General features: G+C 42.6%; 1 protein-coding gene across 3 annotated transcripts in view; it reads left to right on the top strand.

The window, feature by feature from the left end:
* RDX (radixin) overlaps positions 1-23360 on the top strand; it is a 103989-nt gene extending 80629 nt beyond the window's left edge. The window contains exons 15-16 of one of the 3 annotated variants that reach the window (XM_030828625.1): positions 8755-8852; positions 22814-23360. In XM_030828625.1, the coding sequence (XP_030684485.1) occupies positions 8755-8821 (67 nt within the window). In that variant the 3' untranslated portion in view covers positions 8822-8852; positions 22814-23360. Of the gene's footprint in view, positions 1-8754; positions 8853-12279; positions 12887-22813 lie in introns of those variants that run through there. The other 2 variants (XM_004090571.3, XM_030828626.1) reach the window with 2 other exon arrangements.
* The last annotated feature ends 1989 nt before the right edge of the window (positions 23361-25349 follow it).

Raw genomic sequence — 25349 nt, forward strand, 5'->3', positions numbered from 1 at the left:
TTTTTTGAGGTGGAGTCTCGCTCTGTTGCCCAGGCTGGAGTTCAGTGGCACGATCTCAGCTCACTGCAACCTCCGCCTCCCGGGTTCACGCCTCCCGGGTTCACGCCATTCTCCTGCCTCAGCCTCCCGAGTAGCTGGGACTACAGGCGCCCGCCGACCATGCCTGGCCAATGTTTTGTATTTTTTAAGTAGAGGCAGGGTTTCACCATGTTAGCCAGGATTGTCTCAATCTCCTGACCTCATGATCCTCCCACCTCGGCTTCTCAAAGTGCTGGGATTACAGGCATAAGCCACTGCGCCCAGCTGAAAGCATTATATTTTTTAAAATTATTACTTTGAGACAGAGTTTCGCTCTTGTTGCCCAAGCTAAAGTGCAGTGACGCGATCTCTGTTCACTGCAACCTCTGCCTCCTGGGTTCAAATGATTCCTCTGCCTCAGCCTCTGGAGTAGCTGTGATTACAGGTGGCCGCCACCACCCCCAGGTAATTTTTGTATTTTTATAGAGACGGGGTTTCATAATGTTGGCCAGGGTGGTCTTGAACTCCTGGCCTCAAGTGATCCGCCTGACTCGGCTTCCCAAAGTGTTGGGATTATAGGCATTAGCCTCCACGCCTGTCTATTTTTTTAATTAATAATTGACTATTAAAGCCCTAGAAATCAAAGAAGAGTCTGTGCTCAATAAATACTCGAAATCTAGAGGAAAGTTGAAATTGGAGAAGTGAAGATGGATGTGGATAGAAGGCTTTTTAAGCCACCCAATAGGTGTTGAATAAAATAATTCAGGAACTCAGTGAGCAAGTCTTCAGTGATAAGAACTGAACTCAGTCTGGAGAAAATTCAGGAGGTTGAGGATCAAAGGGAAGAAGGCTCTTGGTGAGTTTTAGCATGTGGAAGAGAGCCAGCAAGGAGGGACGCCACTGTGAGAGCTGAAAAATGAAGTTATCAGACAGCATTTGAGACAGGCTTATAGTTTGAGTTAACCTCCTGAATAAACGCAGGAAGAGAATGCTACATTCGTTTTCAGAACAATGTTTCAGAATTGAATGAGTATTTCATTGAAATGTACCAGTCAATTCTTTGTGCAATTCTTTGGCATTTATTAGAAATTTGAAGAGAGAAAGCATAACTAGGAACATTTTTCAGATGCTCTGTGCGGATTATTTGAATGGCTTTGTAGATAAAAATAGATCTGGGCCGGGCATGGTGGCTCATGCCTGTAACCCCAGCACTTTGAGAGGCCAAGGCGGGAGACCACCTGAGCCCAGGAGTTTGAGACCAGCCTGGGCAACATGGTGCCCCGTCTCTATTAAAAAAAAAATCTGATTCAACTTCCTTATGATTCTTTATTAGATTTTTGCCTGTGTGTAATAAAAATGAAAATTGCTTTTTCAACAGGAAATTGCTATAATTATATTTTGCTTTTAGACTAGTAGATTCTATCAAATTAGAGCAAACAGGGCAAATGATCTTTATGAAAAGGCCCAGATACTAAACATTTTGGACTTTGCAGGCCAGTTGTCTGTCCCAGCTATACAACTCTGCTGTTGTAGTGCATAAGCAGCTATATGTAAATGAATGAGCATGTTTGTGTTCCCATAACATTTTATTTATGGACACAACTCTGAATTTCATATAATTCATGTGTCACAAAATATTCTTCCTCTGATTTGTTTAAAAAAAAAAAGGTAAAAAATGTTCTTAAATCACATTCTGTACAAAAACAGATGGGAAGCTGCGTTTGGCCCATGAGCCTCCTGAGTTAAAGGTTTTTAAAAAATAATGTTCTCCTAAGGGCCAGTGCTGTGTCTTTCTGTCTGGATGACTGTTAATATTTTGATGTGACCCTAGGGAGGTCTTATTTTGTTATAATGAAGGGATTTCTTAGATATTTGAACAACTTTTGGCAGTGGTTCTCACACTAGCGTGCATCAGAATCACCTGGAGGGCTTGTTAAACCCCGAATTGCAGGGTGCCCTCCTCAGGTTTCACATTCAGTAGATCTATGCAGCTGCTCAAGAATGTGCATTTATAGCCAGGTGCGGTGGCTCAGGCCTGTAATCCCAGCATGTTGGAAGGCTGAGGTGGGCGGATCACTTGAGGCCAGGAGTTCGAGACCAGCCTGGCCAATGTGGTGAAACACTGTCTCTACCAAAAATACAAAAATTAGTTGGGCATGGTGGTGCACACCTGTAATCCTGGCTACTAGGGAGCCTGAGGCATGAGAATTGGCTGAACCTCAGGAGGTGGAGGTTGCAGTGAGCTGAGATCATGCCACTGCACTCCAGCCTGGGCAACAGAGCGAGACCATGCCACAAAAAAATAAAATAAAATAAGCGCATGTTTTACAGGTGAGTCTGATGCTGCTATTTTGGGACCACACTTTGAGAATTGCTCAACTGGGTCTCACTCGAACCCAATACTATGGAAATAACACAGTTGCTTCTTTTACTCAGTGTTCTTAGAGTAACTATTGACTTCTACATAGTTTCTTTGAGACCTTTGAAATTCGAATGGTCCAAAGACCAAAGATATTTGGAACAAAATTCATAACTTCCCCATCTATTGTAGTATTTTTCCTCCATTACTTTCTGTTTTTAAACACTTAAAAACTAGGGATTCATTTATAACAGTATTAGAGAATGAAATGCATCTAGTAGAAATATAAATGATGGAATATATGTATATATGTTAGATACTCATGTATCAGTTTGAAAAATAGTATGTTGCCAGTAACTGGCACTGCATGTTCCTCTCCATCACGTCATCCTTTTCTTTGCTTTTACTATCTGTGTTTGTATCTACAACAATATAATGTCTAGTTTTGTGCACACATGAACTTTATAAAAAGTTTTTTTTTTTGTAATCCATGATGAAGTTCTCAAAACATAGTTTTATTACACATGCATATCCATTTTGATGAATATAGCTGTGGTTCATTTTCACTGCTGTATTTATTTTATGAGTGCACTACAATTTATCAGTTCCCCCGATGGTGGACATTTGGATTGTTACCAGTATTTTTTTTTTTTTGGATAGGTAAACGTTTTACAGTTTCTTGTAGCTTAATTTATAAATTACTTTCATTATAATTTGTGGGGATTTTTTCCTGTGTGTGTCTTGTTTTAAGAAATTATTCTCTCACTTTATGTCATAAAGATATTTTCCTATATTTTCTTCTAAAAGTTTGGTTATTTTTACATTTAAATCTTTAGTCCAGCTATAAATAACTTTTGTGCATGGTATGAAGTATGGATCCAATTTTATTTTATTTTTTTGTCTAGATGACTAGTTGTCTTGATACTTTAACAGTTCATCCTTTTCCTATTGATCCCATTGCCATTTCTTTCATATTTCTTCCTCTGTTCTGTTATACTCTCATCTGTTGCATTGGTCAGTGTTTCTATCCCTGTGTCAATACTATTCTGTCTTAATTACTACAGTCTTTGCCTTTTAACAAGTCTTGATATCTAGTTGAGCTTTCTTAAAAAGTTGCTACACCTTGTTTGTAAAATAAGCTCCTGAGTAATTTTGGTTCTTTGTTCTTCTGCATTAATTCATGTAACCTGTATGGGAAAAAATACTTTGGGGACTTTTGCTTGGAAATGTATTAACAGATTAATTTGGTAAGAAATTGCAGCCGTATGGCCGGGCACGGTAGCTCACGCCTGTAATCCCAGCACTTTGGGAGGCCAAAGCAGGCAGATCACGAGGTCAGGAGTTCGAGACCAGCCTGACCAACATGGTGAAGCACTGTCTCTACTACAAATATAAAAATTAGCCGGGCATGGTGGCGTGTGCCTGTAATCGCAGCTACTCGGGAGGCTGAGGCAGGAGAATCGCTTGAACCCGGGAGGCAGAAGTTGCAATGAGCCGAGTTTGTGCCATTGCACTCTAGCCTGGGCAACAAGAGTGAAACTCTGTCTCAAAAAAAAAAAAAAAAAGAAAAGAAAAAGAAAGAAAAGTAATTACAGCTGTACAATATTAAGCATTCCTAATCATGAATATGCAGTGTCTTTCCACCAAGTCTTCCTTGATGCCATTCAGTAAAGTTGTTTAAATTTTTGCATTAAGATCATGTATTTATTTTGTTAGATTTATTATTAAGCATCTTATTTTTTGCTGTTGTTTTCAGAGTTACATTTGAAAACTATTTCTGGCTGGTGTAGAGAATGCAGTTGATTTTTTTTTTTTGCTGACCTTAAATTAAGGAACCTTGTTTCATTCTCACCGTTTCTAATAATTTGTGAAGTCTTTTGAGCTTTCTACACAGACTTTCTTCATTTTCTGCAAATAATTATAGTTTTCAGTCTTCTCCATCCATAAAACTTTTATTCTGTTTCTTACTGAGTTGACTGGCTGCAACTTTCAGTCCCATATGGAACATAAGTGATGTCTCATTTCTTTTCTTGTTTGAGACAGGGTCTCACTCTGTCACTCAGGCTGGAGTGCAGTGGCGCTATCTCGGCTCACTGCACCCTCCATCTCCCAGGCTCAAGTGATCCTCCCACCTCAGCCTCCTAAATAGCTGGGACTATAGGCGCATGGCACCAGCCTGACTAATTTTTAGTACATGACTTTTATCAGATTAGTGAAACTTCCTTTTACATATATATACATATTTTTCTAAGAGATTTTTCTTTTTAACTAGAGGGTTTTAAATTTATTAAACACAATTTCTGAGTATATTGATGTAACTGTGTGTGTGTACTTTAATTTTTTAATTTTTAAAACATTTTTGTAGATGATGCTACTAAAATTTTATTTAAAAAATTTATTTTTAATTTTTGTGGGCACAGAAGTGTATATATTTAATTTTGATACAAGGATGCAATGTGTAATAATCACATATGGAAAATGGGGTATCCATCCCCTCAAGCTTTTCTCCTTTGTTTTACAAATAATCTAATTATACCTTTTTAGTTATTTTTAAATGTACAATTAAATTATTATTGATTATAGTCACCTTGTTGTGCTATCAAATACTAGGTCTTATCCATTCTTTCTTTCTTTTTTTTTTTTTTTTTTTTTTTTTTTTTACCCATTAACAATTCTCACCTCCCAACCTCCTGCTTCCCCACTACCCTTCTTACCCTCTGGTAACCATGCTTTTACTCTCTATCTCCATGAGTTTAATTATTTTGATTTTTAGATCCCACAAATCAGTGAGAACATACAATTTTTGTCCTTCTGTGCCTGGCTTATTTAACTTAACATTAGTGATCTCCAGTTCCATCCATGTCGTTGCAAATGACAGGATCTCATTTTTTTAATGGCTGAATAGTACTCCATTGTGTGCAAGTACCACATTTTCTTTATCCATTCATCTGTTGATGGACACTTACGTTGCTTCCAAATCTTGGCTATTGTGAGTAGTGTTGCAGTTAATATGGGAGTGCAGGTATCTTTCTGATATAATGATTTTCTTTTTGAGGGGTATATACACAGTAGTGGGGTTGCTGGATCATATGGTAGCTCCATTTTTAGTTTTTTGAGGAGACTCCAAACTGTTCTCTACAGTGGTCGTACTAATTTACAGTCCCACCAACAGTGTACAAAGGTTCCCTTTTCTTCACATCCTCACCAGCATTTGTTATTACCTGTCTTAATAGAATAAAAGCCATCTTAACTGAAGTAAGATGATTATCTCATTGCAGTTTTGCTTTGCATTTCTCTGAAGCTCAATGATGTTGAGCACCTTTTCATATGTCTGCTCCATTTGTGTGTGTTTACTTTAAAAAAAAAAAAAACTGTTGGCTGAGTGCAGCAGCTCATGCTTGTAATCCCTGGAGGATTGCTTGAGCCCAGGAGATCAAGACCAGCCTGGGCAACATAGTGAGACCTCATCTCCCCACCTCCCCCAACCAAAAAACAAAAAATATAGAAAGAAAAAAAAATTAGCCAGGTGCAGTGAAGCACACCTGTGGTCCCAGCTTCTCGAGAGGCTAAGGTGGGAGGATTGCTTGTGCTTGGGAGGTTGAGGCTTCAGTAAACCGTGATCATGTCACTGCACTCCAGTTTGGAGGACAGAGCAAAACCCTGTCTAAAAAAAATTTGTTAATATACTAAACTAGACAGATTTTATTTTTTTTGAGATGAAGTCTTGCTCTGTTGCCCAGGCTGGAGTGCAAGTGGCATGATCTTGGCTCACTGCAGCCTCTGCCTCCAGGGTTCAAGCGATTCCTGTCTCAGCCTCCAGAGTAACTGGGACTACAGGTGCAGGCCACCATGCCCGGGTAATTTTTTGTATTTTTGGTAGAGATGGGGTTTCCCCATGTTGGCCAGGCTGGTCTTAAACTCCTGACCTCAGGTGATCCACCCCCAGCCTCGGCCTGCCAAAGTGCTGGGATTACAGGTGTGAGCCATGGCCTGTACTAGATAAATAGATTCTTTAAAATGTTAAACTAGGCTGGGCGCAGTGGCTCATACCTGTAATCCCAGAACTTTGGGAGGCCAAGGCGGACGGATCACCTGAAGTCAGGAGTTTGAGAGCAGCCTAGCCAACATGGGAAACCTTAACTCTACTGAAAATAAAAAAAAAATAAAAAAAAAAATTAGCCGGGTGTGGTGGCATGTGCCTGTAATCCCAGCTACCTGGGAAGCTGAGACAGGAACCGCTGGAACCCTGGAGGTGGAGGTTGCAGTGAGCCAAGACAGCGCCATTGCACTCCAGCCTGGGTGACAGAGTGAGACAATATCTTAAAAAATAAGTTCAACTAGGTTTGTGTTCCTTATTATATATTCTAACACATAATTTAATATATATTCTTGTTATAACTTGATATATATTCTAACCCATGGCTTACCGCTTCACAAATCCTGAGCCTCCTGTGTTGTGAATATTCAGTCCATTTGATTTTTATGTTATCTCATCCTCACTACCCTTCAGTTGCGCCTTCAGCTAAAATACTGTCATCTAATCTCATTGCGCCACCTGGTGGCAAAGCCTAGAAATTTCTGACGTCTCCATCTTTCTTTCCCCATTAGGGAAACTCATACATGCAGTTTTCTCCTTCAGTTCTATTCCCTCTCTTGTGCCTTTCATCTATTAACTTTATGCCCAAATCCTCCTTTCTCATGCTCTCCTAAATTTTCTCATTATATTCATGAAAAGTAATTCTCTTCCTTTGCTGTCTCTGCTCCTTTATGAGTCTAAATCTACGTGAATAGTACTACTAGTTAATCACAGTGAGAATAATACTACTAGTGACTATGGAAAAACTACAGCTATACATTTTGAAATGACATTTCTTTTTTTTTTTTGAGATGGGAGTTTTGCTCTTCTTGCCCAGGCTGGAGTGTAATGGCCCGATCTCAGCCCACCGCAACCTCCATCTCCCAGGTTCAAGCGATTCTCCTACCTCAGCCTCCCGGGTAGTTGTAATTACAGGCATGCGCCACCATGCCCGGTTAATTTTTTTATTTTTAGTAGAGACGGGGTTTCTCCATGTTGGTCAGGCTGGTCTCGAGCTCCCGACCTCAGGTGATCTCTGCCTCGGCCTACCAAAGTGCTGGAATTACTCAGCCTGAAATGACATTTCATACAATGAAGTGCCAGCCAGACTAGCCTTCAAAGTCTTTGAAAATAGTTAAAATTCCCTTTAAAATGTTCTTAAATTTCAGGTACTATTGAACCGTCGAATTATTTCTGCCCAAGTTAACATCAAGCTCAAGTATTAAAGAAGAATTATAAAACCGTTAATAAATGTCATTGTTTCTATATTCCTTTATTACAATCTTTGACAAATTTGGAGTTTCTACTGTATTTTACTGCAAAGACTCAGTTTTTCATTATGGGTTAAACTGCCTAGAAACAAAATCACTCTTCATGACGTGGTTTCTGTGGGAAACAGCCCACCACAGCTGCCCTTTGGGTACATAACTCATTCGTAAGATACAGATTGCTAGTAACTGCATTTCTAATTGTTTTACCCACAAGGTTAGAAAATACTATAACCAGTGTTCTCCCCAGTCAGGGAACTGACTCATGGATAAGCTTGGCCAGTTTAGCAGTTTCTTTGTTGAGTTAATTCTGCCTTTGTTTTATCTCTAAGGGATATATCGGAGAATGGCAGGTGAGTCAGCCGAGGAAGAGAGACCAGAGAGAGTAGGGCTGAAATTGACCTTTTTAATTCCGGCAATGCCAACGTGTCTGCAGAGGAGGTAGTTTTCATGGTTTGTTTGTCTTAACCTGTCCAGTCTTTTAGTAGGCAGGTACTGATAATTTGCTTATTCAAAAACATAGCAACTATTGATTTTAGAGTAGGCACTACAAAGTATTTTGGATCCATTAGTCTGATTGCTACCTGAAAATAACAATGCCTAGGTTAATCAAAAGACAACTTCAAGTAAAATATAAAATCTGGTAGAACGCATTACTGAATGACATGAAGTTCTGATTTTTATGGCTTTAAGACAAGACCTACTATTCTAAATTATAGGTTTTATTATTGAAAGAGACTAGTTAGCTTGTGTAGAGTTGCTGCACTATTTGAAGTCTAGCATCTATTTAAAAGGAAGGTTTAAAGTTATTCTTATTTCCACATTCTAATCGTGGAGTTTCAAAGGTGGACTGGAAAAAAAAAGAGGTTAAAGATTAGGCAGACAGTTTGACAATAACAAGCCCTACATAATCCAGGCTGACAAGGGCGCCCTGATGTTGCAATGTGCTGAGCAAGCAGTGAACCTGCCCATTCAGCTTCCTACTGTGTTCTTTTGCTAAATGCTTTCTAACCTCTTAATGTCTCTTTTGAAAGGTGGGGACCCAAACTGTATGCATTGTTCCAGATGCGCTCTTGCCAAAGCAGCATAAAGCAAATGTAACCCTTAGGAAGAAGGCTCCCTCCCTCACTAGGTAAGTACAACTGGCAGCCGTGGCCAGGGCCAGCTCACCTGCCCACTAGACCTGCCACACCTTCCACTGCCAGGATGCTGGTGGGACCTCATAAAATCTGAACCTGTTCATCCACAGGACCTGTGGATTTCAAGTCAAAGGAACTGATCAAGAGCGACCTCTATCTTTACAGCCTCTGATTCCATCCCTTCCAGGTTCTTTCCCAATAGTTTGCATCTCTTGGGCTCTTTGCCAATCAAGAACGTCATCCTCCAATTTAATAATTTTGAGGTGAGCTAGAATTTATTAAAATGATGTTTTACCTGTAATCTTGGTGAGCTGATTGGACCTCCTACTTCAGAGGATTCTCTTACCTTTAGAAAGAGCCCTCTCGAGCATTGAGAATGAAAGTATTATGGTGCAAGTTCTCTTATGACACTTGTGTTCTGCTGGGAGGTTTTTCTTCTTTTTAAAAAATCCATATTCAGGCCCGGTCCGGTAGCTCATGCCTATAATCCCAGCACTTTAAGAGGTGGAGGCAGGTGGATCACCTGAGGTCAGGAGTTCGAGACTAGCCTGGCCAACATGGTGAAACCCCATCTCTACTAAAAATACAAAAAAAAATTAGCCAGGAGTGGTGGTGCATGCCTGTAGTCCCAGCTACTTCGGAGGCTGAGGCAGAAGAATTGCTTGAATCCAGGAGGCACAGGTTGCAGTGAGCCGAGATGGCACCACTGCACTCCATCCTGGATGACAGCGAGACTCCGTCTCAAAAAAAAAAAAAAAGACATATTCAGATTTACTTAAAAATGAAGTTTTGTACATGCACATTGAGTAGAACAGTGGCCCCCAACCTTTTTGCACCAAGGACTGGTTTCATGGAAGACAAATTCTCCACGGGCTGGGAGTGGGGTTGGGGGGGTGGAGGGGATGGTTTTGGGGTGAAACTGTTCTACCTCAAATCATCAGGCATTAGATTCCCATAAAGGAGCATGCAACGTGGAACCCTCGCATGCGGAATTCACAATAGGATTCGCTCCTTTGAGAATCTAATGCTGCTGCAGATCTGACAAGAGGCGGAGCTCAGGCCGTAATGCTTGTTCACCGCTCAGCTTCTGCTATGCCACCCAGTTCGTAACAGGCCACACGCCGGTACTGGTCCTCGGCCCAGGGGTTGGGGATTCCTGGAGTAGAGGAATTAAAGAATTGGTTAATAAGCTAGGTTAATATAGTATTATGTACTGACCTGAATTTGGTAATATTTAAAAATCATTTTTCAATATGATTACCATGACAGCAGGTTGTTTTTAAATTCTTTTTTTTTTTTTTTGGCAGAGACTATTTGACTCATCCCATTTCTGAATAAAACCACAACAATGTTGTTTATGTTGTAAATCTTGAGTTCCCCCAACTTGCTGATTAAGCTTCCCAAAGTTCTCTGAACCTCCTTCTAGCTAAATGTCAATATATTTGAGATAATACTTAAAGATGTAGAACCAATGTTCTTTATAGAAATATTATGTTTTAGACTATTTATGTGACAAAAAATGGTCACGTGTGTTCATTTAGGGTAGGGAACTTTTAGAAGCAATTTGCTTCTTTGGCCTTGAATTTGGCCTGCCCTGAAATAAGTTTAAGGTCGTGCCAGATTCTCTCTGCTATTTCATGACACTACCAAAACACTTTCATTGTTTCAAAGTCCACTTGAAACGCTACGACACATCCATCGTCGTTTGCTCTCACTCTCTTTGAAATGGGTCTAGCTGAGAATCCAGCTTGTCTTATTTCTGATATTTGAGCTAAAATCCTGGGTTAAAGCACATTCTTAATGTGCCATAGGTTGCCGCAAACAATACTCTTCTTAGCTATTTATCTTTAGCCATTTCTTCCAGTGCAGAAATTCATTGATGTAACTCTTTCCATTTTGTCAACTAGTAAAACTCCCCAAAGTAAAATCTACCTGATCTTTTATAATTTTTCCTCCTTGATTTTCATCTGTTAATGTTCTTTTTAGAGCAAATCCTTTGAGTGAGTTTGACTCTGAGCTATTGTCGTCAGAAGTAGGAAAAGAAAGTTTCTGAATGAAAAGTCAAGATCAAATGACAGAAAGAGATTTTGAATTATCTAGACATGAATTTATAAAGGGATCCACAGAGTTGGTGATTGCCACATCCTCTGGCTTGAGGTGTCACATAGTTGGCAGCCTTGGAAGAACTGCTGGGCCTCTCCATAGTTGATTATAAAATTATTGACCCAAGAGAAAGAACAGGGACTCTTGAGTGATGTTCTGGTCCTTCTCCCACTGCCCCCAGGGCTTCATCACAGCACTGTCATCCTATCTTCCTCGTGACTAGGGGCCTGTAGGATTATGGTGACATTAAGGAATTAAATGTGACATCTAAAGCCATGGACAGGCCAGGTGCTATGGCTTGTGCCTGTAATCCCAGCATATTTGGAGGCTGAGACAGGTGGGTTGCATGAACTCAGGAGTTTGAGACCAGCCTGGGCAACATGGCAAAACCTTGGCTCTCCAAAAAATACAAAAAGTTATCTGAGCATAGTGGCACATGCCTGTGGTCCTAGCTACACAGGAGGCTGAGGTGGGAGAATTGCTTAAGCCCAGGAGGTTAAGGCTGCAGTGAGCCAAGATCACACCCCTGCACTCCAGCCTGGGTGACAGAGCGCGACCCTGTCTCAAAAATAAAATAAAGCCATGAACAAGATAGAACTGACGGGTTTCCTCATGAATAGAACCCCTGCAGCCTTGGGACCAGACTGTACCCAAATTACTAATCAGCCCCAAAGGCTGGCACAGTCTGGTGTATTTAGACTCATGGGCTTTTTTTCTCAACCTTCAGACCTTTCTCTGAGGCTCTGAGCTGATTTTAGCTGAGGAGGCCAGAGTAAACCCAATCTGCAGGTCCTCCCTCCTGGATTCCCGAGGTGGGAAGGGGCCTGAGGTGGGTCAGATGGAGCTGGTGTAAATAAGGTGAACTCATTCCCTAAGCACACATGCCCTGTGGCTGCTCAACAATTTCTCTTGGGATTCACGTCACTATGGTGTATGTGACTGTGACATGAAAGAGAGAGTGTTTATACCGTGATCTTATATCCACATCATAATTCTGGATCAGAACATTGCAAAATCTGTATGTGAGACTCCTTTTGAGGCCAAAAGTAATTCTAACCAGGCTGAGGTCAGAGTGTAGAGTTTGTGGATGCACCTTTATTTTGATACAATCTGTACATCATTACATTTCCTCACCGGCATTCCATTCCCCTTCATCACTCAACCATCAACTAACCATGACTAAATGTTAACTTAGAAAATGTGCAAAGACATTCAGGGTCATGCCTTTTCAACTGAATGTTGATAATACGAGTGTTCGAGTTGAGTTTTCTTCTTTCTTGCCTGACTTTCCTATTCACTTTCTGTGTCTTCATGCAGGCCCCTGGCTACTGACATATGGGAAGCTTTAGGATAAGGACATACCTGGTGTTCTGAATGTGTATATCCCCCAAAGTCTGCAATCTCAGCTGGAACTGGATGGACCAGTATTCCCTTACCCAGGGCCCTGGCTCATGATTCTCTCCTCTTCTCAGTTTACTGTTGGATTTCCCTTTCTTGCTATTCTCTTTCTCTCCAGACCCCTCTCAATTGCTTTTCCTAAAGACAGACCTTAGCAAGATGGGCCAGGACTTGGGACTTCGCACGGCACCCTGCAGTCCCAAGCCAGCATCTACTGTACCCCATCTTCAAGACTCTATCCCCCAAACAGATGCTGGAAGGCATCAGCTTCTGATAACCCACTTTTTTCTGCATGACTAGCTTGTAAGGAAGAATCTGTGGAGAGGATTTCCAAGAATTTCCCACTTTTTCAAAAAATGTATGTGACTTATATTTGGCTTCAATCCAAGAGCAAACTCAGTGGTGAACAGCTCCATTTCTGTGCACGTGTTGGTGGAATCTGCAGAAATCGATGCGACATTTCTTTCCTGTCTGGGCTGTTTGTATAATTGTATATAAATGTAGCAATAAATATATTCTAACATCAGCCTGAGCCTTACTGCGCACTTGATTCTGCATCCTGGTGGTAGGCGGTGAATATCACTTGCCTGCCCCATCTCAGTTTCCCATCTTCTCTGATTTCAGTTACTTCGGACCTGGCCAGTGTTTGGAGAAAGAGGGTTGAGGAGAGTTCAGTTGCAGAGCTGGGACGTGAAGCAGCATTATTAATTCATAAGATGGCACTAGTCCTGGCACTTTGAGGTGTTTTGAATGTCCAAGGACCGAAGCTTAGAGGATTGGGTGACAGATTGTGACATGAGTCAGCTGCATTAACAGTCACTCTGGCCAGGCACAGTGGCTCATGCCTGTAATCCCAGCACTTTGGGAGGCTGAGGCGGATGGGTCACGAGGTCAAGAGAGCGAGACCGTCCTGGCCAACATGGTGAAACCCCGTTGTGAAAATTTTGTATGTTTGAAAATACAAAAATTAGCTGGGCATGGTGGTGGGTGCCTGTAGTCCCAGCTACTCGGGAGGCTGAGGCAGGAGAATCGCTTGAACCCGGGAGGTGGAGGTTGCAGTGAGCTGAGATCGCACCACTGCGCCCCAGCCTGGGCAACAAAGTGAGACCCTGTCTCAAACAAAACAAAACAAAACAAAAAAAACAACAAAAAAAAGTCACTCTTAGAGCCTTCAAGAGCATGTTGTGCTGTGATTATTTGACAGATATTTGCTGGGCACAAAGGTACCCCTTAAAGATTTTCAGAAAAACCCCACAAAATATGCCAACATGACATAGAATTTTCCATCTGTCACTGATGTTTTTCACGGATATTAAGTCTAGTTATTTTAGAGACAACCTCCTCCTACAGGGGACATATAAACAAAATAACCTTTCACTAGGCAGATATGATATTGTTTGTCTAATATCAAGGAATATTTATTCCCAAAGTGGTCTCTTGTAATTTATGTGAAATCTTTGGTTATCAGGCACTTTTATAACTTAAAGGATAACCACATAGTTGTGGTTTCTTATCAAGTTATGGTTTCTCAGGCCTCTCCTTGATTATAAGTGGAAGTTGGCATAAAATCATTCAGTCATAAGACCTGGGAATGCAATGAAATGAAAAGTCATAATATCTGGCTTGGTGCAGTGACTCACCCCTGTAATCCCAGCACTTTGGGAGGCTGAGGTGGGCAGATCAGTTGAGGTCAGGAGTTCCAGACCAGCCTGGCCAACATGGCAAAACCCCATCTCTACTAAAAATACATAAATTAGCTGGGTGTGGTGGCAGGTGCCTGTAGTCACAGCTACTCGCGAGACCGAGGCAGGAGAATCGCTTGAACCCGGGAGGCGGAGGTTACTGTGTGTCAGGATTGCGCCACTGCACTCCAGCCTGTTGTTATCCTATGGCAGGGGCAAACAGCTCTTGCAAGATTACTTTTTGTGTATTAAAAAATACAGTCTGGAAGAGAGTTGAGGAAATCATCTGTCAAGCTCTTTAAAACATTGAACAAGTAACTCTGAACAGTTGTGCCACATCTGTTCTTACTCTCACCTTTTAATAGATATATCAGGGAACCTGAGGCTCCAGGTCAAAAGATAAAGAGGGCACAGTATGGGCCACTGCCTTCAACAGCTAATTCCTGTGCAATGCACTGGGCAAAAAACTTTTTTACATATGGGTTTTTCTAGCCAGGACTGGTGATATGAAGGGACATTATTATAAAATATATGGGACAAATTACCAATTGCTTCGGTTTACAGTGCAGTAAGAGAGAATCCCAATTAGAGATAATGCTGTATAATCAAAAGTTTAGTTTATGAAGCTGTGAAGGATTGAGAGTTTTCAGCCCATAGGTGTTAAAACCTGGGCATTTGCTGCAGCTCTGCCACTAATTAGTAGTTGGAATTTGGACAAGTCACTCCAACTCTCAGGGCCTCTGATTCCTCTGCTGTAAAATGAGGTGTTTGGACTAAATGATTTCTAAGGTTCTTTTTGTTCTTAGAGTCTCTTCTTTGGAAAAGGGAAAGGAGTAGCATAATTTTCATGTTAAAGAGGAAGTCATTAGATGGCAAAAATGTGCAGTTGAGAGGAGAAAATAGTTTATTCTATTTTGTTTTATAATTTCAAGATTTATTTTAGATGTAGGGTGTACATGTGTAGGTTTGTTACATGAATTTATTGCATGATGCTGAGGTTTGGGGTATGAATGATCCTGTCACCTGGGTAGTGAGCATACTACCCAATAGGTGGTTTTTCAACCCCTGCCCCCAACCCTCTCTCCCATCTCTAGTAGTCCCCAATGTCTATTGTTCCCATCTTAATGTCCACGTGTACTCAATGTTTATCTCCAACTTAGAAGTGAAAATATGTGGTATTTGGTTTTCTGTTCCTATGTTAATTTGCTTAGAATAATGGCCTCCAGCTGCATTCATGTTGCTGTAAAGGACATGATCTCATCCTTTTTTATGGCTGCATAGTATTCCATGGTGTATATGTACCACATTTTCTTTATCCAGTCCACTGTTGATGGGCACCTAGGTTGATTCCATATCTTTGGTATTGTGCGTACTGCTGTGGTGACCATATAAGTGCATGTGTCTTTTTGGTAGAGTGATTTCTTTTCTTTTAAATATATACCCAGTGATGGTATTACTGGGTCAAATGATAGTTCTGTTTTAAGTTCTTTGAGAAATCTCCAAACTGCTTTCCACAGTGGCTAACTAATTTACATTCCCACCAACAGTCTATAAGCATTCCCTTTCTCCACACCTCCCCAGCATCTATTTTTTTTTTTTTTGACTTTTCAATACCTAACCACTCAGACTACTGTGAGATGGTATCTCATTGTGGTTTTGATTTGCATTTCTCTGGTAATTAGTGATGTGGAACATTTTTTCATATGTTTGTAGTTGCTTGTATGTCTTCTTTTGAGAAGTGTCTGTTCATGTCCTCTGCCTACTTTTTAATGGAGTTATTTGTTTTTTGCTTCTTGAATGATTTAAATTTTTCAGAGACTCTGGATATTAAACCTTTGTCAGATGCATAGTTTGGGAATATTTTCTCCCATTCTGCAGATTGTCTGCTTACTCTGTTGATAGTTTCGCTTGCTGTGCAGAAGCTCTTTAGTTAAATTAGGTTCCACTTGTCAATTTTTGCTTTTGCTGCAATTGCTTTTGAGGACTTAGCCATAAATTCTTTGCTAGGGCCAGGTTTTCTTCTAGAATTTTTATAATTTGAGGTCTTACATTTAAATCTTTAATCCAGCTTGAGTTACTTTTTGTATATGGTGAAAGGTAGTGGTCTAGTTTCATTCTTTTGCATATAGATAGCCAGTTATCCCAACACCATTTATTAATAGGGAGTCCTTTCCTCACGGCTTATTTTTGTCAACTTTGTCAAAGATCAGATGGTTGTAGGTGTGTAGCTTTATTTCTGGGTTCTCTACTGTGTTCCATTGGTCTGTGTGTCTGTTTCTATACTCATATCATGCTGTTTTGGTTATGGCAGCCTTACAGTATAGTTTGAAGCTGGGTTATGTGATGCCTCTGATTTTGTTCTTTTTGCTTTGGATTGCTCTGGCTATTTGGGCTCTTTCTTGGTTCAATATGAATTTTAGAACAGCTTTTTCTAATTCTGTGAAAAATGACCTTGGTAGTTTGATAAGGATAGTATTGAATCTGTACATGGCTTTGGGCAGTATGGCCATTTTAATAATATTGATTCTTCCTATCCATGAACATGGAATGTTTTTCCCTTTGTTTGGATCATCTACGATTTATTTTAATTTTTGTTTTCTTTGAGACAGAGTCTCCTCTGTCACCCAGGCTGGAGTGCAGTGGCATGATCTCGGCTCACTACAACCTCCACCTCCCAGGTTCGAGCTATTCTCCTGCCTCAGCCTCCTGAGTAGCTGGGACTACAGGCACACAGCACCACACCTGGCTAATTTTTGTAATTTTGGTAGAGATGGGGTTTCGCCATGTTGGCCAGACTGGTGTTGAACTCATGACCTCAGGTGATTTACCTGCTTTGGCCTCCCAAAGTGCTGGGATTACAGGCATGAGCCACTGCGCCTGGCACTTGATTGCTCTTGCTAAGGCTTCAAGTACTATGCTGAATAGGTGTGGTAAGAGTGGGCATCCTTGTCTTGTTCCTGTTCATAAGGGGAATCCTTCCAGCTTTTGCCTGTTCAGTGTGGGTTTGTTATAGATGGCTCTTATTATTTTGAGATATGTTCCTTCAATGCCTACTCTGTTGAAGGTTTTTATCATGAAGGGATATTGGATTTTATCAAAAGATTTTTCTGCATCTGTTAAGATAATCATATCGTTTTTGTTTTTAATTCTGTTTATCTGGTGAATCATATTTATTGATTTGTGTGTCTTAAACCAGCCTTGCCATCCCAGTAATATAGCTGACTTGATCATGGTGAATTAACTGGGTTTGATTTGCTGGTATTTTGTTTTGGATTTTGTGTCTGTGTTCATCAGGGATATTAGTCTGTAGTTTTCTTTTTTTGTTGTGTCTTTGCCAGGTGTTAGTATCAGGGTTGTGCTGGCTTCATAGAATGAGTTGGGGGGATTCCCTCTTCCTCAATTTTTGGGTATAGTTTCAGTAGAATTGGTATTAACTTTTCTTTGTACATCTGGTAGAATTCAGCCGTGAATCCATCTGGTCCAGAGCTTTTCTTGGCGCTGGGTTTTTTATTACTGATTCAATTTTGAAACTTGATACTGCTCTATTCAGAGTTTCGATTTCTTCCTGATTCAATCTTGGGAGATTATGTGTGTCCAAGAATTTATCCATTTCCTCTTGATTTTCTAGTTTGTGCTCACAGATGTGTTGATAATAGTCTCTGAAGATCTTTTGTATTTCTGTGGGATCAGTTGTAATGTCACCTTTCTCATTTCTGATTGTGCTTATTTGGATCATCTCTTTTTTTTCTGTTAATCTAGTTAGTGGTCTATTGATCATTTTTATTCTTTCAAATAACCAACTTTTGGTTTTGTTGATCTTTTGTATGGATTTTTGGGTCTCAATGTCAGTTCTGCTCTGATTTTAGTTATTTCTTTTCTCCTGCTAGTTAGGGGATTAGTTCTTGTTTTTCTAGTTCCTCTAGGTATGATGTTAGATTGTTAATTTGAGATATTTCCATCTTCTTGATGTAAGCATTTATATTTATTTATTTATTTATTTAAGATGGAGACTTGCTCCCTATCACCTGGGCTGAAGTACAGTGGCACAATCTCGGCTCACTGCAGCCTCCGGCTTACTGCAGCCTCTGCTTCCCGGGTTCAAGCAATTCTGCCTCAGCCTCCTGAGTAGCTAGGATTACAGGCACGCACCACAATGCCCGTCTAATTTTTGTATCTTTAGTAGAGACGAGGTTTCACCATGTTGGCCAGGCTGGTCTCAAACTCCTGACCTCAAGTAATCCACCCACCTTGGCCTTCCAAAGAAGTAGGCATTTAGTGCTATAAACTTTCCTCTTAACATTGCTTTTGTTGCATCACAGAAATTTTGGTATGTATGTCTCTGTTTTCATGTATTCCAAATACTTTTTTTATTTTTTTGAGATGGAGTTTCGCTCTTGTTGCCTAGGCTGGAGTGCAATGGCACGATCTCGGCTCACCACATCCTCTGCCTCCTGGGTTCAAGCGATTCTCCTGCCTCAGCCTCCCAAGTAGCTGGGATTACAGGCATGTGCCACCACACCTGGCTAATTCTGTATTTTTAGTAGAGATGGAGTTTCTCAGTGTCGGTCAGGCTGGTCTTGAACTCCTGAACTCAGGTGATCTGCCCGCCTTGGCCTCCCAAAGTGGTGGGATTACAGGCATGAGCCACCACACCTGGCCAAAAGAATTTTTTTGATTCCTGCGTTTATTTTATTGTTTACTGAAAAATCATTCTGGAGCAAGCTGTTTAATTTCCATGTAATTGTGTGGTTTTGAGAGATCTTCTTTGTATTGATTTCTATTTTTCTTCCACTGTAGTTCTAGAGTATGATTGGCATGACTTCAGGTTTTTTAATTTATTGAAACTTGCTTTTTGGCTGAGCATGTGGCCAATCTTACAGTATTTTCTGTATGTAGATGAGAAGAATGTATATTCTGTGATTGATGGGTAGAATAGTCTGTAGATGTCTGTTAGGCCCCATTGATCAAATGTCAAATTTAAGTCCAAAATTTTTTAGTTTTCTGCCTTGATGATCTAATGCCGTTGGTGGAGTGTTAAAGGACCCCACAGTTATTGTTTGGCTGTCTAACTCTTTTCATAGTCCGGAAGTATTTGTTTTATTAAGCTGGATGCTCCAATGTTGGGTGCATATATATGTTCAGGATAATTAAGTCTCTTATTGAATTGATCCCTTTGTCATTATGTAATGCCCTTGTCTTTTTTTTTTTTTAACTGTTGTTCATTTAAAGTTTGTTTTATCTGATATAAAACTATTGACTCCTGCTCTTGTTTATTTTCCATTTGCATGATAGATCTTCCTCCAACCCTTTGCTTTGAACCTATGGGTGTCATTACATGTCAGTGGGTCTCTTGAGGATAGTAGATGTATGGGTCTCGTGGTTTTTTTAAAATCTAATTTGTCACTCTGTGCCTTTTATGTGGGGCATTCAGAACATTGACATTCAATGTTAATGTTGATATGTGAAGTTTGGATCCTATCGTGAAGTTATTAGCTGGCTATTTTGTAGTTTCTATTGTACGGTTGCTTTATAGGGTCTGCGAGCCATGTATGTAAGAGTGGTTTGTGGTGATAGGTATTGTTCTTTCATTTCCATGTTTAGAACACCCTTAAGGATCTCTTGTAAGTCTGGTCTGGTGGTAAAAAAATTCTCTTAGTGATTGCTTGTCCATAAAAGAGGTTATTTCTTCTTTGCTTCTGAAGCTTAGTTTGGTAGGATATAGCATCTTTGTTGGAATTTCTTTGAGAATGCCATAAGAAGGCCCCAGTCTTTTCTGGCTTGTAAGGTTTCTGCTGAGAAGTTCCCTGTTAGCCTGTTAGTGGTGTTTGGTTACATGAATAAGTTCTTTAGTGGAGATTTCTGAGATTTAGGTCCACCCATCACCTGAGCAGTGTACACTGTTACCCAATATGTAGTCTTTTATCCCCCACCCTCCTCCCATCCTTCCCCCCAAGTTCCCAAAGTCCATTGTATCATTCTTATGCCTTTGCATTCTCATAGCTTAGCTCCCACTTATAAGTGAGAACTTACAATGTTTGCTTTTCCATTCTGGAGTTATTTCACTTAAAATAATGGTCTCCACCTCCATCCAGGTTGCTGCGAATGCCATTATATCATTATTATTATTTTGAGACAGAGTCTCGCTCTTGTTGCCCAGGCTGGAGTGCAGTGGTGTGATCTTGGCTCACTGCAACCTCTGCCTCCTAGGTTCAAGTGATTCTCCTGCCTCAACCTCCCGAGTAGCTGGTATCACAAGGGCACACCACCATGCCTGGTTAATTTTTGTATTTTTGGTAGAGATGGGGTTTTGCCATCTTGGCCAGGCTGGTCTTGAACTCCTGACCTTAAGTGATCTGCCTGCCTCGGCCTCCCAAAGTTCTGGGATTACAGGCATGAGCCACCATGCCCGGCTAATGCCATTCTTTTGTTCTTTTTATGAATAGCCCTGTTCACATCTGTTAGCAGGTTTTATATTGGGCAGTGTGGTTTGACCTACAGGCCAGTGGATGGCACTGATGCGTAAAAGCCAGCTGCAGCCAACACAGATGGATGTATACTTGATCCTTGTTACTGGAAGAAGCTCTCTTTTTTCCTCAGGCAGTGGGTTGATCTGTGCAGTGCACCATGGTCCGAGCTCCCTGCTCAGCCCCCGGAAGGGGAGACCAAGATGGGTGGGTGGACAGGACCAAGATAAGTGGGGCTGGACTAGGAAGGACTGCTTACAGGTCCCCTAATGGCAAGCATAAGCACCAGTGCAGAGGAAGAGGTCCAATGGGCAGCCACCAAGCACCCAGAGGTGTGCCTAGATATGGAGCTGGGAAACTTCTCAGCTCCAAGTTCTCTGCACAGGGAGTGGGGGCATCCTAAACTCCTACTCCAGGAGAGTGAGTGGGTGCTCCAGATTGCTGGAGATCTGCCTGAAGGATCAAAAATGGCCCCCTGCACCATGATCTCTGCTCAGGAAGGGTGGAGTGACTCAGGCTATCAATCTGGGTAGGAAGGTCCTCTATATGCCTGGAGATCTGCCTGGGCATGGAGCAAAGAGAGCGCCTCCTGCACCACAAACTCCATACAGGAAGGATGGGGTGATCCAGGCTGCTAATCCATGGAAGCAGGTGCTCCAAATGCCTGGAGGTCTCCCTGAGTGGAGCAAAGAGGGCCCCGCTACACCAAGGACTCACTCAGGAAGAGTGGAGCAGCTTAGGCTGTCAGTTCAGGTGAGCAGGTGCTCCAAATGCCTGGAGATATGTCTGGGGGTAGAGTAGAGAGGGCCCTGCTGTGCCACGATCTCTAAGGCACCCAGCAATTACACATGCAGGCAGTTCCAGGGTGCCAAGTTGGCTCTGACTACAAATCTTTTTGCCCACGAGAAACTGTGGCGGTGGCAGCCCTCCTCCTGCTCCAGGCCTGTGACAGAGGAGAGCACAATTCCAGTGCCTACTGCTGGGACACCTTCCACATTTGCTGCCCAGTTCTGGCTGTGGAGGCCCCTGCTCTGCTCCAGAGCAAACGCTCCAGTCTCTAACCTGAGACTAAAATGACTGCATGGCTACACTGCCAGGGTCACCAAAGCGTGACTGACTTTGTATGAGCCTGGATTAAAAGTGGCATCCTTCTCTTGATCCCGGGTCTGGGAAAGTATCTGCCACTTTTCCATGTCCAGGCAGCTTCCTAAGTTAGCTCCAGGGCTTGGGAGAAATGCAGTGCTCTCCCTTGGCCTGGGTTGTATGGAACCCCTGTGGAAAGATGGGCCATGAGGGACTCTCTGACCCTCCTAGGTTCTGGGGCGTCACTCACTTTTATTGGCTGGGCGCCATCATGGGGGCTGCCTGCCTACCTTCTCCTTGGGATCTGGGGTGTGTTTTGTTATGCTGGTGGATTCCCATTTTCCATCTTAAAGCTCACAGAATTGATCTTTATGCACTATTTTGCTATTTCCAAGTGGCTGAGGCATGCTAGAAGCCTGTAATTCACCATCTTGCGGGAAAAAAAAAAAAAAACGAGTGATGAAGATTGCTTATATTCAGATACCAAAAAATGCATTAAGATAATGACAGGTCAAAGCACCACCTAGTCAAACCCTTTCTGAGGAAACAGAACATACTCAGCTCTCACTTTTCATGCCCTGTTGGCTGGGTTTCTTCTTGGCTCTCTTCTGCACAGGGCAGAAAGACTGCAATGTGTGAGAAAAACCCACTTTTCTTCACCCGTGAATTGCCCACACCGATCAGGCTGGGCAGTGACCCATGAAGAGTGCTTCTGTAACTATCAGATGTCAGTCCTGGTCAAGTTCTTTTCCCAACTGTGTAAGCCCAAAGCTGATGGGTGGAGCAACACAAAGCGGGGAAGCTAGTCACTAATACTTAGGAAATGCATTGGTTTGGGGGGGCTTCCCTCCTCCAGTGTGGATGCAACAGTCGTCAATCAGCACCAAACCCTTTCCCTGGTGGTCCACTCGTTTGTTTCCAGGCAGGTGGAATGAGTTGCTTGACTGGTGGGTTTGTAGCCTAGTCCTGTTCCCGGATTTTCCTTTGGGGAATAAGCTGTCTGCAGGAAGCATAAGCACCTCCATGCCATAGTCTGCTCTTCCATGCCATAGTTTCACAGAGGCCAGGCTCCCACCTGGGAGGGGCAAGTCTGGGGTTCAGTATTAGAAAGCCCAGTCGCCACAGGCGTAAGCCCACATTCTCTAGTGCTAGCTTTATCAAGGATGAAGGTGGTCTGACAGCTTCACCGTCTTCTTCTTTTGCTTTGTTTCTCAATGGATTTAGCCCATGGTTCTCACTCGAATGTGCAGCAGAACTGCCTGCAAGAGTTGTGAAAACACACGTGCTGGGCTTCGCTACCAGAGTTTCTGATTCAGCATGTCAGGAGTGGGGCCCAAGAATTTGCATTTCAGACAAGTTACCAAGTGAAACCGAGGCTGCTGGACTGGAGACCACACTGAAGACCCAAGGAACACTTGGCTAAGAGAAGGCATTCTGTTATTGCTCCCTCAAACTCCAGAAGAACCCAATGTTCTCAAGGCTGTCTGAGTCAGCTGGGCTTCCTTTGCTAACCTGGGGCTGGCAAACAGTCCTCAGTCAGCATGAGTAATTCTTACAAATCAATATCCTCTTCTAGCCCATGGCCTTGGGGAGAAACAAATAGTTATGGATTATCCTCATTTCTGTTCTATGCAGAAAGCAAGATGAGTCAACGGCAGCTGTACATCAGCCCTGAAATGGCTATTTTAAAACAGAGTTTGAGACATGCTCAGTTCTCCTTGGATAAAACCTTGTACAGCACTGTGCACAAATAAAGACTTTTTAATAATGATGGGGCTAGTGGATTTTAATGACTTGTCATTGAAGTGTAAGAGTACAAACATTTGCAGGTTAGGGAACCGTGTGATGAATGCCAGTGGATTCAGGAAAAGGCCAGAGCAGAGTGTGCATCCCCGCAGACATCCCTAGTGCTTTTCTCAGGCCCTAGCCCTCCCTCCAAGGTCAGCACCGTCTCAAAACTCTAACAGGTAGGTATGTTTTATCTGGCTTGCACTTTATATAATTGACATCATTCAGCAGGTACTATGTGTCATGTCTGCTTTCTTTTACTCCACAAATGCAATGAATTCCTAAAAATGTCTCTCCTCTGATCACCCTTGTTATTGACCACACATCCTTCACTCCAGCCTCTCTGTGAGTGGGCTGCCTGCTGCACACCCCGCCTCCCACCTGCAACAAGTTTTTGCAACTTCCTGGCAGAGTGTGGCTGTTCCAGTAGAGCCAGTCCCCTCTAGGACTTTCCTATCTCCAGGGCTTCCTTCAGGCCTCCCACCCCCATCAGAAGGGGTTTCCCTTCTTCCCTCTGCCCATTTCCATCAGTCAGAGCAGGTGAGGCTCTACCACCCACAAGGCTTACACCTTAGAGGCCCATGCCTTGCTCTCTGTTCATTTGGGGGCATGTTGCTCTGCACAGTCCCTCAGGGACCTGGATTTCCCTACACCAGGAGGAACATATGACCTCTTAGGCACCATGTCAGGGAGACAGAGGCTAGAGAACCCCACAGGGCTGTTCACCGCCTGGGCTTGGGAATGACACCTGTCTCTTCTGCCAATATTTCATGGTCAGAACTAGTCATGTAGCGAGTTCTCTTGGCTACAAGCGGAATGGGAAAGGCAGGAGAGCAAAGGGAAGATTTGGTGAACATCCCTGTTGCTGCCACAGTGCTCAGATCAACTCCGTCTCCAGCGCCAGATTGTTCCATCATCCCCTCTGCCCTTGGGCTCTCAGGTGCTCCCTCTCCCTCCCATTATTCTACGGTATCTGTATCTTGCACACCAGTGGTCTTCCAGGGGACATGTCTGGGAACGTTTGTGATTGCTGAGATTTGGGTGTGTGTGGCACTGACATCTAGCAGGGATAGGCCTGGGATGCTGGAAAACATCCTATAATGCACAGGACAGCCCTCCCAACACAAAGCATGGCCCAGTCCTAAGCATCAGTAGCAGCATGGCCAGAGCCCTGTAGTCCGGGGTGCCATTTCACCTGGCGTAGGTCTTGCCTACTCCTGCTGAATTGCAACTCTGGAGAAAACAATCATGGTGGCCTAAAGCCAGGCTTGGTGACGGACTGTGGCCTGCTGCCCTGGCCCCTTCAGTGGGCCTGATGACTCCAGGAGAAATGCGGGACAGAAGTGACCAGGTAATAGAGCAGTGGCAGAGAAAAAAAGGTCATCTGAGTGTTATTTGTAATGGCTTCACCAGCCTTAAAAATATAGCAGATAGTCTGGGTGCAGTGGCTTGTGCCTGTGATCCCAGCACTTTGGGAGGCAGAGGCAGAAGGATCTCTTGAGACTAGGAGTTGGAGACCAGTCTGAGCATCATAGTGGGACACTTTCTCTACAGAAAAATAAATTGGCTGGGCTGGTAGCATGTACCTGTAGTCCCAGCTATGTAGGAGACTGAGGTGGGAGGATCACTTGAGCCGAGGAGTTTGCAGCTGCAGTGAGCTGTGATTGTGCCACTGCACTCCAGCCTGGGTGACAGAACAAGAACTTTTCTAGTATCTATAGATACAGATATACATCTATTAATAGCAGATGGCAAGCCAAGTAGAGCTTCTCACCTGGAGTGCTCCTCCCTCCATGTAGACTGGGCACTGGGCTGCATCGCCACCTCTGAGAGGAGCTGGCAGGTCCTGAGGGTGTACACTCAGGCCTGTTGCACCCTGTACCATTTCTTCATCAGTGCCTGTTTTTTAGTTGATGGTTGAACCAAGGTGCGGGTAACCCACATTAGCAAGCTTGAGTCATCACCCTTCACT

The sequence above is a fragment of the Nomascus leucogenys genome, chromosome 15 (assembly GCF_006542625.1).
Source record: "Nomascus leucogenys isolate Asia chromosome 15, Asia_NLE_v1, whole genome shotgun sequence".
Classification (NCBI taxonomy): Eukaryota; Metazoa; Chordata; class Mammalia; order Primates; family Hylobatidae; genus Nomascus; species Nomascus leucogenys.